At 39.0% G+C, this 13,963-nt stretch overlaps 1 protein-coding gene across 1 annotated transcript; it reads right to left on the reverse strand.

Annotated features, from left to right (window-relative positions):
• Window positions 1–4,349: 4,349 nt before the first annotated feature.
• On the reverse strand, window positions 4,350–13,651 carry sec13 (SEC13 homolog, nuclear pore and COPII coat complex component). Its single transcript, XM_079579332.1, has 9 exons — window positions 13,515–13,651; window positions 13,262–13,306; window positions 12,588–12,703; window positions 9,793–9,944; window positions 9,546–9,679; window positions 8,457–8,590; window positions 8,262–8,382; window positions 6,203–6,349; window positions 4,350–4,540 (listed from the first exon to the last, which is right to left on the reverse strand). The coding sequence occupies exons 1-9, from the start codon at window positions 13,515–13,517 to the stop codon at window positions 4,430–4,432; spliced, it is 963 nt and encodes a 320-aa protein (XP_079435458.1). The 5' UTR covers window positions 13,518–13,651; the 3' UTR covers window positions 4,350–4,429.
• Window positions 13,652–13,963: the final 312 nt, after the last annotated feature.

A 13,963-nucleotide genomic window follows, 5' to 3' on the forward strand; every position in this document is an offset into this window, starting at 1 on the left:
CTTTACCCTAATCAAAAAGATTCTTGGGAAAAAAGCACCAAAAATGTGACAAAAATTCAACAAAAATGTAACAAAAACTCAACAAAAATGAAACAAAAACTCAACAAAAACTCAACAAAAATGTAACAAAAACTCAACAAAAATGTAACAAAAACTCAACAAAAATGTGACAAAAATGTGACAAAAATTCAACAAAAATGTGACAAAAACTCAACAAAAACTCAACAAAAATGTGACAAAAATTCTACAAAAACTCAACAAAAATGTGACAAAAATTCAACAAAAATTCAACAAAAATTCAACAAAAATGTGACAAAACTCAACAAAAATGTGACAAAAATGTGACAAAAATTCAACAAAAAGTGACAAAAATTCAACAAAAATGTCACAAAAAAGAAAAAAACTAAAAAAAAAACATACAAAAGGTGACACAACACAGCAATAACGTGAGGAAAAAGGTCAGTTTTGTGGGTCTTAGCTTTCAAATGTGTTACACAGCCAAAAGAGGACAGAATGCATTTGGTTTAGGCGGGTGGCAAGAGGTTAAAATATGTATTTGTGGAAGTGTCACAATCACGCTAATTTGGGCCAGGCTGGTCCGAGTCCAGGACTGTTTTTCAGTCCCAGTCCACCCCTGCAGAAACATAACTACATTGAAAAATATGCAAATATGTGATCTCAAAATGTGTTTAGAGAGTCATCAACACACTAAGCAACATCTCATCTTTCAAAACATACATTCAACAAGTTCCCACTGCCATTTACTCCAAGTTAACTGTACTCATAACTTGATCCTCTTAGTTCATAAACATAGCAGTGATTATTATAGACACAGATAAGCAAAATGACTCACCGAAAGTGTTCGAATGTGATGTTAGAAACAAACTGAGCAGTTCTTGTGTAGAGAAGTAAAACGGTGAGAGAAAAAATATGTATAAACCACAAAGAGGAAGCGTCTCTGTCTCTGTCTGCTCATCACCCGCCTCAAAACAATCCGCTTCCTGAGTGCGTTAAAGCTCATGCTGTGTTTTCATGCAAACGCCCGGGACAGAGTTTGGCAATACATGCATGTAATCACAATGTGGTAAAAGTAAAACAGTGCTTGGAGAAAATGTTACTGACGCCATAAATTGTGTGAAGCCAAACATAAAATCATGTGATGTGATAATCGTGATATTTACAAAGAAAATTCCAGGAAAATGGCATGAAAATACAGAATAACAAAAGTAATTCTAAAGAACAAGGAGCTCCAGATGGTCTACTTCTATTTTACAGATCGAAATGAAGCATTTGCCGCTTATATATTTACGCAGAGTGGAAAAGGTAACAATTATTTTGCTCAAGAGCCCAGATACAAGTAGAAGTAAAAAGTATTGTATGATATAAGTACAACTACTTCAAAAAGTTACTCAAGTACATGTACTTTAGTGAAAGTTACTGAGTACTACCCACCTCCAGTGTTAATTTTGACAACACATTTTATTTTTGTTTTAGTCTTAGTCTTTTGACTAAAATGTAATTTAATTTTAGTCGAGATTTAGTCAAAAAAGCTTTTCAATTTTAGTCTAGTTTTAGTCGACTAAAATTGCATTGATAATATTCATTATAATCATATTTAATCTTGTTCCTCTGCTTCATGGAGCTGCTCCACATGAACAAAGCTCAGAGCTGATCCTTTGGCAGAGAATTTACATGATCTGAGGCTCTTTCAGACGCTCAATAGAAGTTTGGATGATTTTAGTCTCTCCCTTTCATTTTTATTTAGTCTTATTTTAGTCGACTAAAATATCTGGACATTTGAGTCACAGTTTTAGTCTCATGAGAAACTTTTAATTTAGTTTTAGTCCAATTTTAGTCACAAAAATATCACCTTGACTAAAATTAAGACTAAATATTTTAGTCGACGAAATTAACCCTGCCTGCCTCTGGTTTTTAAAGGAAAACCCCTGCTTGAGATCTGCAGAGCGATCAAAAAATACATGCAGTGTAACTAACATTTCCAATGTATTTAAAAGTGATAGTCTGTAAGATTGCAAAGTGATGAGCGCGTGAGAGTAAAATTTGCAAGTAAACAATCAAGTTCCTCCCATTCCTGGACAAACGTTAAAAAGTAAAGGATCAATATCCCTCCCCTTTGCTCCTGATTGGACCTGATGGGCTCGTCTCATTGGTCAAAGTGAAAGCCCGGGGATTCTGATTAGTTGCTGAAATCAGCAAAGAAAGGGATTTAGATATTTATTACATTACGTTAAAGCAGTACTATATAACTTGTTTACCTTAATAAATCCTTTTCGTAGTCCCTCTGGGGGAAATGCAAGTGTTAAGGGATGATTGGGGGGTCTTTCATCTCCCCCTGGTGTCTCTGGCCAGAAAACCGCAATTGCAACTTGGCTGCCACCGGGTCGGAGTCTAACTGTGGGATAGCACCACTTAAACAGTATTTACAGGCAAGTTTGAGTGAAAAAAATTATCTCCATTGTGTAATTGGATGTAAAATATCCCTCTGTCCCTTTGTCTTTTCTGTCAGCGTAGTATTTACTCTCCAAGACAATTAATGAGTAAAATAATCACAACTTGCTATGACACCTGCAGTGGCACTTATGGCCTCTAGGGGCAAGAGTTACTTAATACTGCTTTAAATCGCAGGGCCAGCCGGTCCATTATACACAATCTATTGAAGGACATTTAAACTTACAGACTATCACTTTAAGAGCTCCTGTGTTCCTAACTTAAAGGAACAGGCCACCGTTTTTTCATACTGAGATATGTTCTTACCTGAGCTTAGACGAGTTCATGCTTACCTGTCTGGTCTTTGTGTGTGCGCTCAGTCACGCAAAACGACCAAAGCTGTTAGAATTTGGCCTCTCCCAATATGTTCCTATAGCTCCAAACAAAGGTTAAGTTGGAAGCTGCCACCCTCTTCCACGAGCACAAAGACCTGACAAGTATGTATCAACTCATCTAAGCTCAGGTAAGAACATATCTCAGTATGGAAGAACGTTGGCCTGTTCTTTAAAAAAAACTGTTCTGATTTTATCAATATGAATTTTTTTTCTTCTTTTTCATAGAAAACGGCATCAAGACCCACCTTTTTAGCTTAGCTTCTAACTGACTAATCCATTTATTTAATCCAAATATATAAATACATATATGGGAGGTTGTGCCAGGCGTATTGTTTTAAATCTGTAAAGCGCTTTGTGATACCTTTCAATATGAAAAGCGCTTTATAAACAAGGTTTGATTGATTGATGGTCAAAACCTGTGGACTACTTTCTTCACCCGCAGCAAGGCTTAAAAAAAAAGGCTGATATGTTGCATACATTAATGAGAGGGTTCGAGGTTGATATTCTCTAAAGCCAAATGTTACATAGAAAGAACCACCCCAATACCTATGGCTCCATCTAGTGGCCCAAAATTATGAACATTAGTCAGGATACAGTGGGGGGTCAAAGTATTTGGCCAAAATCCAATAGAAAGTCTATGAGGAACAGACATAATACTTTTTTCCCCACTTTAGTTATATTGGAGTAAGTTGGACTGACCAAAAGTAAAATACCTCTGACAGAAATCAAGCATCTCCAAATTGCATTAGAAAAGATAAAGCGTGTGAGAAACCTTCAAGCCACGGCGCAAGAATAAAACTTGGGTTAAAGACACACTACACTGTATAACATTATCAAATATTTAATTACAAACAAATATGAAAAACATCCCTGGCTTTTATTTTGCATTTGAAAACATCAGCGTCAAATGAAATTTCCACCAGAGACATAAAAATACACATCATCATCCGCACACATTGTTCCGTCTGTTTATTACATTTATTGCGTTTTTAATGATGTTGTGGTCTCCTTTCCTTTATTAGTTTTATACTTAATTCGGTGAAGGATCTTGAGAGCGAATATCTGTGGAGGGCTCACAAAAAAACCTACTTACTTACATTACATTCACAACATCTTTGAAAAACGCCTCCTTTCTTTAACAATGTCACCAATGTTTCAATATCTAAGGTTTTTCTGAGCAGTAAGTGAAGATTTGGCAAGTTAAATATACTATATTTGGGGTATATTCATTAAAAACTGAAGACGAGATAAAAGATGAGCGTAAGGAATGTTTGACACAAGCAAAGCAAGATCTCGGATGGGTCAAAATTTAAAGACACGAGCGATGGGGTCGAGGTCCAGGCAGTGTATTTTTGTATTTATGTAATTGGCTGCATCAGGAAGGACATGTGATAATCTGAGCAGAATTATTTAGACAATTTATTGACATGCGCTTGCCCTGTGTATCATGGAGTGCGTCTGATAAAACCATGCCTCGGTATTTCTGTCAAAAAGATGATCAATCAAGTTTGTTTTGATGTACAGGAGGGTGTTCAGTCCCAGAGTCCAGTTCAGATCGATTTGAAAGTAAAGGCCCCGTTTTATTGTCACTGCTCGTTTTGCTGCGTGTCTGCGATGGTGGACACGGCGCCCTGGCCTTTGCTGACGTCGCTGATGCAGGCCCACTGACCGTCCATGGATTCTTTCCAAAGAGTCACCTTGAAAAAAAACAAAAAAGAAAAAAAAATAGACAAAATTAGCCACAATGTGTCAGTATAAAACAAAAAAGGAATCTGCTTTAAAGAGGGGGTATTCTGCTTTTTTCAATCACATAGCACCAGTCTATATCACACTACAATGATGACCAAACCTTCTGTTGGTCTGTAAATGCAGTAAATTAGAACAACTGCCTTGTATAAAATGTCTCTCTCAAAATGGCTGTAGTGAATGTCTTGAAATAGGCCTCTGTCTCTTTAAGCCCTTAACTCCCACCTGGACCCAGCACATTTTCTCCAGCTTTACCCCAGTCCAAAAGCTTCTGGAAAAAAGGTGTGAAAATAGCAACAAAACTGAGATGAAAACAAGGATGAAAATTGACAAAAAATTGACAAAAAATGTACCAAAAAATTGACAAAAAATTGACAAAAAATTTACCAAAAAATGACAAAAATTTGACAAAAAAATTGAGAAAAATTTGACGAAAAATTAAGGAAAAAATGGACGAAAAAGTAACAAAAAATGTACCAAAAAATGACAAAAATTTACGAAAAATTTACAAAAAATGACAAAAAATTTACAAAAAATTTACAAAAAATGACAAAAAATGGAGAAAAAATTGACGAAAAATTGAGAAAAAATTGACCAAAAAATTCAAAAAAAATTTACGCAAAAGTGACAAAAAAGTCAAAAATGAGATGACTGCCCAACAAAAAAAGTGATGAAAAAAAATCTGATGATGTGAGGAAAAAGATCAATGTAGTTTTGTAGGTCTTAGCTTTCAAATGAGGCGTTACACTGGCCTACGGGATTTTGGTAAAGCTGAACTGGAGAAAATGCTCTCGGTTCAGGCGGGAGTTAAGAGGTGGTCTGTAAATGCAGTAAATTAGAATAACTGCCTTGTATAAAATGTCTCTCTCAAAATGGCTGTAGTGAATGTCTTGAAATAGGCCTCTGTCTCTTTAAGAACCTCTGAGCCTTTAGACACGCCCCCTCCACACGCTGTCTGTGGCATCAGTGGGGAGGGGGTTAGTGGTTGGTTACTCGGCTGGTGACGAAAGCTCGGAGGCGTCTCCAGGAGGTGGGGGCGTTCCTAGGAGGACTCAGGCAAACCTATCCCTAAAATGGCCGCCATCAGAGTTTTTACAGATGACTCAAAAATACGTGAATGTGCCAAGGCAACACTTCAGCCATGTTTTTAATGAGGGAGTGACAGAATAACATGATGGAAAGCTTGAAAAAGTCAATTTTGCATAATACCCCCCCCCTTTAATTTAATACATGCACCAAGGCCTAAATGTTTTGCAGGTTTTCTTCAATCATTTCATACACAAAGAGAAAATGCATCTATAAATGTGACTTGGTTCGCCAAAAGAGTAAACTAATGTGATGGTAGACATGAACAGCACCTTTGGGAAGATACTGTAGGAGGCCCAAAATGGACAAGGATTAAACGACATCAAACAAAGTCTCATGACATTGAGGACTTTCTCCAATATCCCATACAATCCCCTGAGCCTTTTTGATTTTGTTTTTGCAAAGAAAAACAATGAGCTTTTTATGCATCCCAGTAGCATTTCTACGATACAGCAAAGACCCCCCACGTCACTATAAAAACATCAAACAAAGATAACACATCCCTTTAGTCTGTTTTCTGATATTACCTTATTATCTCCTCCGGACACAGCCAGGATGTTGCCCGTGATGGACCAGCTCACGTGCCACACCACGTCATTGAACTTGTGCAGCAGTTTGGCCGTCCACGTGTTTCCTGCTGGGTCGTCACAAGTCCAAATGAACACGCGGCCGTCCTGGAAACAAAGCAGAGCAAATGTATTTATTTATGTTATTATGGATATATATATTTCACTAACAGCGTGAGTTCGTTAACAAACATACTATAGTGTTTGTTTTAGCAGCTTTGACTGACGGAAGTTACTCATGAACTTAATTTAAATAAGTCATGGATTTTGTCCAAATTATAAATGCTGGAATATCATTTAGAACCAAGCGGAAAGCCCAAACATTACACATTAAAGGTGCATAATGCAACTAAAAAAAAGTTGACATTAGTGTGTATTTGACCTTGTTGTGACCTAGCGGCTCTACAACGCTCCAGGATCAAAGGTTTTCTGGTGAGCGGCTCCTTCAGCAGTAAAAACCTTCCAAACTACTGATCCTGGAGCGTCATAGAGACCACTGAGGCGCCATGCTGACCACTCACATAGCCATGGCTCACAACAAGGTCAAATACGTACAAACATACCCTTTGTTTTTCCCAACTTTAACACATTGACACTAGACACTCTAACACACCTTACGTGTGGTTTTGGTAGCTCTGTGATGAACAGAACTGAAATAAATGACCAAAAACGTGTGAAATGTCACGATCTGGGCCTTTAATCACAACACGGCATTCGAATGTTATTTCTGCATTTGTGTCCAATCGTACACTTTCGCGGGTATGCCATTAGGTGGCAGTCTCTGAAGTTTCATGTCTGGAAGGGAAAATGAAAACGGGGATGAGTCCACCTTATTAAAGGTGGACTCATCCCCGACGCCTGTTTCACACCGCACGCGGATTCGTCAACGAATTGACGAGCGAACCAGCCTGCGCTAGCATTCGCGAGCCGCGCTTCAAGTCGCGCCCTGTTGTTCAGATGGGAAATCTCTTGTGTGTACAGACAGCACGCCGAGGCGGTGCCGAGGGAAGCGGCTCGGGACGCTGCCGCCTCCGCTCCCAAAACCAACAATGGAACTCGAGCGCATTTCTTTCGCGTGTGGGCTGCGCAGCGAAGTGGCTTTCAACACCAAAATGAGCAAAATACACTTTATACGGCAATTTCACGTCTATCCAATCATGTACTTGTAATACATAAGGAAATACACTTCAATATAACTTTAGGCATATTAATAACATAATTTTCCATGCCTACTTTTTTAAATTCTTTTTTTTATTTGATTTTTTTTTTTAAAACACATTTTGCACGTTCAGGAGACATATCAGTTGTATTCCTATCTTATAATTATTATAGTGTTGCTTCAGAATAAACCACGAGACGTTGTTTTGAGTCCAATGCTACTCTAGGCGCTTTGCCCCCGCTCCGTGGCGGTATGATACACGCCGCTCGCCGCGAGGTAGTTCTGCCGCAAAGGGCGCTCGGCTCTGAGCTCGGCGTGCGGTGTGAAACAGGCCTGACTCGGATCATCATGAAAATCAGGGGAGGCCACACGCCAGGCCAAAAACATAATGAGGATAAAGCTCCATCTCCACCACGGGCCAGGCCGAGCGTACTGTTGGTGGTACTGTAAAACTATATGTACTTCACACAAGTCCTTTGAACCGGAAATACAAGTATCAGAATCTCAAATGGTGCATTTTTCATAAAACACATACATATCTCCATTTCTAATTTAAAAAAAAAGCCTCTGTTTAGCTTTTGAATTCTCAGGAACTAAGGCACGTAGAATTAAAGGGTCTTCACCTACTGAGAGCTTAAGAGTCTCATCTTTCAAACGAGCCATGGCATCTGCCCATAGCTATAACATGGAATATGCTGTGGTGCTACAAATATCATGATAAATGGTCTGGGTCTATCTTATGCTTGAGAAAAGCTGTCATTAACAATCTACAGTTTAAATTATGGGCTACTTTAAACAACACCCACACACAGAACAGTAATGAAGGTGGACTGTTTAAAAATCGTACTAGTTAAATCATACCTGGGAGCAGCTGGCGATGGTGCTGGTGGGCAGGCCAATGGAGGGAGCCCAGCCCACATCTCTGACCCAGTCACTGTGGGCCTCCAGCTTCTGATCCTCCTTCCACTGACCGTCCTCCTCCCTAAAGGCCATTACAGGTAAACAGCACAGTGCAAATATCCTGCATGTTCTGAACTCCAAATACACAACACTTACTTCCAGAGTTTGACAAGGTTGTCGCAGCCACCGGAGACGAAGCGCTTGACGTAATTTGGTTTCTGTCCCGTCGGTTGGTCGATGAGGCTGCCGGGGACCACAGCGGGAGCCCAACTCACTGCATTACAACCGATCTGTAAGAAATGAGAACAAACTAAATGAGAACAAACTAAACTAAATCAGCCACTTAAAGGAATAGGCCACCGTTTTTACATACTGAGATATGTTCTTACCTGAGCTTTGACGAGTTCTTTAGGACCTGTCTGATCTTCCCCCGTGCCTTCAGTCACGTAAACACAGCGCAGACGGCGTTAGCATTTAGCCTCTCCCTCTCTCCTCTATAGCTCCAAAACAGGTCAAGATAGAAGCTACCAAGCTCTTCCACGTTTTCCCTATTTAAATATGGTTACGTGAAGTGTTCCACTACAAAGTATAATTACACAAAATTAAACAATGTGGATTTTCTAAGCGGATAAAAGGGGGAACTATATTGTAAGGCGTAATAATACCAGGAGTAATTCGAAATCCGCGCAGTAATCTTCACTTTACTGCGCAGTAATCTTTACTTTACTGTGCGGATGCCAAACTACTCCTGGTATTATTATTATTATTTATCCACTTAGAAAATCCACATTGTTTAATTTTGTGTAATTATACTTTGTAGTGGAACACTTCACGTAACCATATTTAAATAGGGAAAACGTGGAAGAGCTTGGTAGCTTCTATCTTGACCTGTTTTGGAGCTATAGAGGAGAGAGGGAGAGGCTAAATGCTAACGCCGTCTGCGCTGTGTTTACATGACTGAAGGCACGGGGGAAGATCAGACAGGTCCTAAAGAACTCGTCAAAGCTAAGGTAAGAACATATCTCAGTATGTAAAAACGGTGGCCTATTCCTTTAATGGTCTTTACAAACAATGCAAGGTCAACAGTGAGTCTATTAAATAAGAAATGTGCCAGACTGAAGAAAAATGGTCAATATCCGAATCACAAACTTGTAAATATGCAGCAATATCTTGATGTATTAAATGTACTTTTACTTTATTACCGCTATCTCAAGCACAAACTGTAACATCCTATACAAAACTTACAGTGTGTGCATTGGGGATCTTCTTTATGTCCCACTGCTGTTCCCCAGTAAAAGTGAGAAGAGAAATGGCTCCGTCTGAACTGCCACAAGCCAAGATTAGACCAAATTCATAAGGACCCCAGCAAACGGAATTCACTGCAGAAACAAAAGTCAAAAAAAGTCAAAATTAAAAACATTAACGCACATTTCTAAGTAAAACAGGTTGGATTCTGATTTGACCGTATATCTCAACCATTAATAAAACCAACCTGACGATTCGTGCCCCGTGTACTCGTACATCTTATCCCACGTGCCGTTCTCCTCTTTCCATATGATAACTTTTCGGTCGTAGGAGCAGGAGGCTAAAACGTTTCCGAACATCGGGTGAGCCCAGGCTACTTGCCACACTGGACCCTCGTGGCTGCAGGAAAAAAAGCATATGCAATTAATACGATACTGGAAGCAAGACATATATACTGATTATGGGGCTGGGTAATGCTCAGCTTTCCCACGGTAAAGCTACACAAAATACAGCACAAGATTGCAAACTCTACTCACTTGTTTAACCAGGTGTAGTTTGCAATAAGACTTAAAGCGAGACACTGCAGGTGAATAGGGAAAAAAAAAAAATGTAGAGATATCAATTTGAAACTTTTGCTGAACATCACAGATATAAATATGAGAAAAAATGTATTGCATTTTTTCTGTCATTTTATGTTTTCACATAAAAATAAGGCATTTTGAGCATTAAAATGGCCAACATTGCCTATATTTTGGGCAACGAAATCAAAATAATGAATTGAGCCAGATTAAATTTTATGGTTTTATTTTATTGACATATTAGCAACTAAGATTTTTTCAGAGGGGATTTTGGATATTTTGTTTTTTGAAAAAATCTGTAAAAACTCAAATTTTGCCTGTTTTTTTGGTTTCAAAGTTGAATAAATCAGGCTAGGAATTAGATATTAAAAAATCCCTCTGAAAAAACCTTCAAAATATTGTCAAGTCTCAGACTGTAAAGTTTGGAGTCTGTGGGAGCTTCTATAAGGGCTCAGGCTCTGCTCGAGTGCGGCTTCTCTCATTCAGAGAAAACCAGCCCTGAAGTTTTGTAGCGAGTGCGCATGCTCGGCCCGTTCTTCCACTTTCCCGCTCCAGCGTCTCGTAGGAGGAAAAACACCATATTTGGGTGAAAGCGTCATCACGGGGCCCCTTAGCAGGACACGTGGATGTAAAATCTGTCAATATTTATGAATGAAAACCCGCGGGAAAGACGGCCTTTCTACGCGGCGCAGCAGCTACTTCCGGGTCGCCCCCACCTCACAGACAAAACATCATAAAATAAACATCATGCGGGTGAGTTTTGTCATTTTTATGTCTGACATGAAAACTAAGATGTAAAGGGAGGAAAATAGATAAAAATCTCCACTTCGACCACTGAGTGAAAAATCAATACTTTCACCTGCCGTGTCTCGCCTTAAAGGAACAGGCCACCGTTTTTTTACATGACGACATATGTTCTTACCTGAGCGTAGATGAGTTGATGCGTAACGGTCTGGTCTTTGTGCGTGCGCTCAGTCACGCAAATAGACAAAAGACATTGCTAGCATTTAGCCTCTCCCTGCATATTCCAAGTAACTCTTGCCCCAGAGGCCGTAAGCGCCAATGCAGGTGTCGGGGCATGTTGCGTTTGTTTACTTATTAATTGTCCGTGAGAGTAAATACTACACTGACAGAAGACTTGTTGCACGGTATGGCTATGCTAGTTCCTCTGACCTGAAGTGGTGAGCGCCAGTACTTCCTGTCTGTATTCTTTTCCTGTAGAGATTAGCTCCGACCTGCTGGAATAATAATCATATTTTCTAAGGATTACGTGGTTAGCAGTGAGTTCCTGGTAGATCATATATCATTTACTGTGTGTTCAAACCTTGATGTAGGTTGCAACGAGTTCAGAGGAGACACCTGTGATCATAAAGGATTGATAGTTTGTCTTGAAGCTAAAGGCTAACATGCTATTATTTAAAAATAAATAAAAATACAGATAAAAATGATGGTTTATATACACTATTTCAAATTGTATAATGCATGAAATTAATGTTAGCCTTTAGCTTCAAGACAAACTCACTGATCCTTATAAACATGGACGTCTCCTCCGCTGAAAAAATTACACTGTACAGCAACTTGTTTACCTGCAGGAAGTGATCATCTACCAGGAACTCACTGTCCACCACAGAATCTTTAGGAAATACGATGATTTGAACGGGTCTAAGCTCATCTTAATGGAAATTAATACAGACAGGAAGCGCCCACAACTTCAGCTCAGAGGAACTAGCGTAGCCACATTGTGCAAAAAGCCAATTGTACATCCAACTACACAATGGAGATGCATCTTTTTTCACTCAAACGAGGCTGTAAATACTGTTTAAAGCTTGGCTGAGCTTTGTTCCTGTGGAGCAGCTCCATGAAGCAGAGGAACCAGATTAAATATGATTATAATGAATATTATCAGCAAAAATTTACAAATAAATTTGTCTTAAATTTAGTCGACTAAATTTACTTGCAATTTTAGTCGACTAAAACTAGACTAAAATTGAAGATATTTTCGTCAAAAGACTAAGACTAAAACTAAATATGTTTTATTATTAAATTAACACTGCTTTAAATACAGATACGTGAAAAGTTACACAATCAAAGTCTAATTACACAAAATGCAACATGTCCATATTCTAAGCGGATAAAAAGGGGTACTTCTAAGGTATAATTACGCCTTACAATATAGCGCCCCTTTTAATCCGCTTAGAAAATTCAAGTTTCATTTTGTGCAACTTTCACGTAACTGTATTTAAACAGTGAAAACGAGGAACAGCTTGGCTTCTAACTTCGCCCAGTTTGGAGCTGGGCGAAGTTATAGGAATATGCTGGGAGAGGCTAAATGCTAACAAAGTCTTTGGTCTTTTTGCAAACAGTTATGCATCAACTTGTCTCAGCTCGGGTAAGAACATATCTCAGTATGTAAACACGGTGGCCAATTCCTTTAAGATCAAAACTGTTTTCTGTTTATACTTACCCTCTGAGGTCTGCGACCAATATCTGCCCTCCATTCCTGACGTCAAAAATCTTAACAGTTCGGTCGGAGGAGCAGGTGGCCAGCCGCGTCCCGTAGTAGTCCATTTGGGCATCATGCTGAAATGACACAAGTTACCAGTCACTCTATAGCGTATATACACAACATTTTAATCTAAAGCAGAAACTCCAAATGTCCTAGATTGATTATCAAATAAAGTATAAATCAATAACAGTGCAGAATTGTGAAGTGGAGGGATTAACCTTGTAACCCCTGCTTTAAACAAGTGCATTTTCTCCAGTTCAGCTTTACCCATTGCTTTTGTGATGCGTTTGTGACATTGTGCCATATTTTCATCACATTTTTGTCACTTTTCTGCTGCTTTTTTTGTTGCATTTTCATACTCGTTTCATCTCATGTTGCTAGTTTGACACTTTGCTCGATTCGGGTCGGGGTTCAGAGGTTAAATCACTTTTATAAGCAAAGTAAATAAAAAAAATACACGTAACAAGTCATGAAGTGGTGACAATGTAAAGGGAAAAAACATCTTATCAAAGAGAAGCAGCAAATAATCATGGATACGATCTGCTTAACTGTGGATGAGGATTATTTATCAGCTCTATTGATTGTGCCTGCCAAGTTTGTTGTGTTTGCTGTAGTTCAGTAGCAAAACTTACGATCATGTCCTCGTGGGATGTATCCACCGTGTTAATTACGGACACCTGGAATGAAAAATGCACACACATGAGGAAATGTGCTCGCTAAATAAACACCAAGCCTACAGAGTTAGGTTTTTAACTACAGTTTAGCCGGGATGCTAACCGGCTAATGCTAACTACAACGTCAGCATCTGAGCGGAGGAGGCTACTAACGGCAACGCTGATCAGACGTCTCCGTGTTAAACATTTAAAAGATAACTTGACTCCTTACCATAGCTGATTAAGGTCCAAAACGCACGCAGGTAAAACTGTTTTATTTGTATTGAATGAATAGGTGGTCCCCCTTCAAATTCCGACGTGGCATCAAGCCGCTGTGCCCAACACGTCCGTCCCGCATTAAGCTCCGACAGGAAACAAAGACGAAACGGGAAAAGAGGTTCTGCACAATGGCTTCTGCGAAAAGGCGACGGACAATTACCTTGTAAATATGTATTACGTTTTAATTCAGCACACACCTTAAGCTTATCTGTTCGGTTTTCTACGTAAAAAAAAAAAGTAAATGAAAGTTAATTACAAAGTTATGACTGTTGCCTTTGTGTTTGTGTGTCTGTTGACCGTTAGCTTGATAATAACGTTCGGTAGGCCATGAAACGTAGCAATATCAACACACAAAATAGCTTTATAATAACAACGAATAAATGCATTTATAATTTTGTTTTC

The sequence above is a fragment of the Gobius niger genome (genome assembly GCF_951799975.1).
Source record: "Gobius niger genome assembly, chromosome: 20".
Lineage (NCBI taxonomy): Eukaryota > Metazoa > Chordata > Actinopteri > Gobiiformes > Gobiidae > Gobius > Gobius niger.

Coding starts and splice junctions, on each gene's coding strand:
- sec13 (XM_079579332.1), bottom strand. Junction 9,680..9,792: donor CACGGGGCACGAATCGTCAG/GTTGGTTTTATT, acceptor TTGTTTCTGCAG/TGAATTCCGTTTGCTGGGGT. Junction 8,383..8,456: donor AACCTTGTCAAACTCTGGAA/GTAAGTGTTGTG, acceptor AATGGCCTTTAG/GGAGGAGGACGGTCAGTGGA.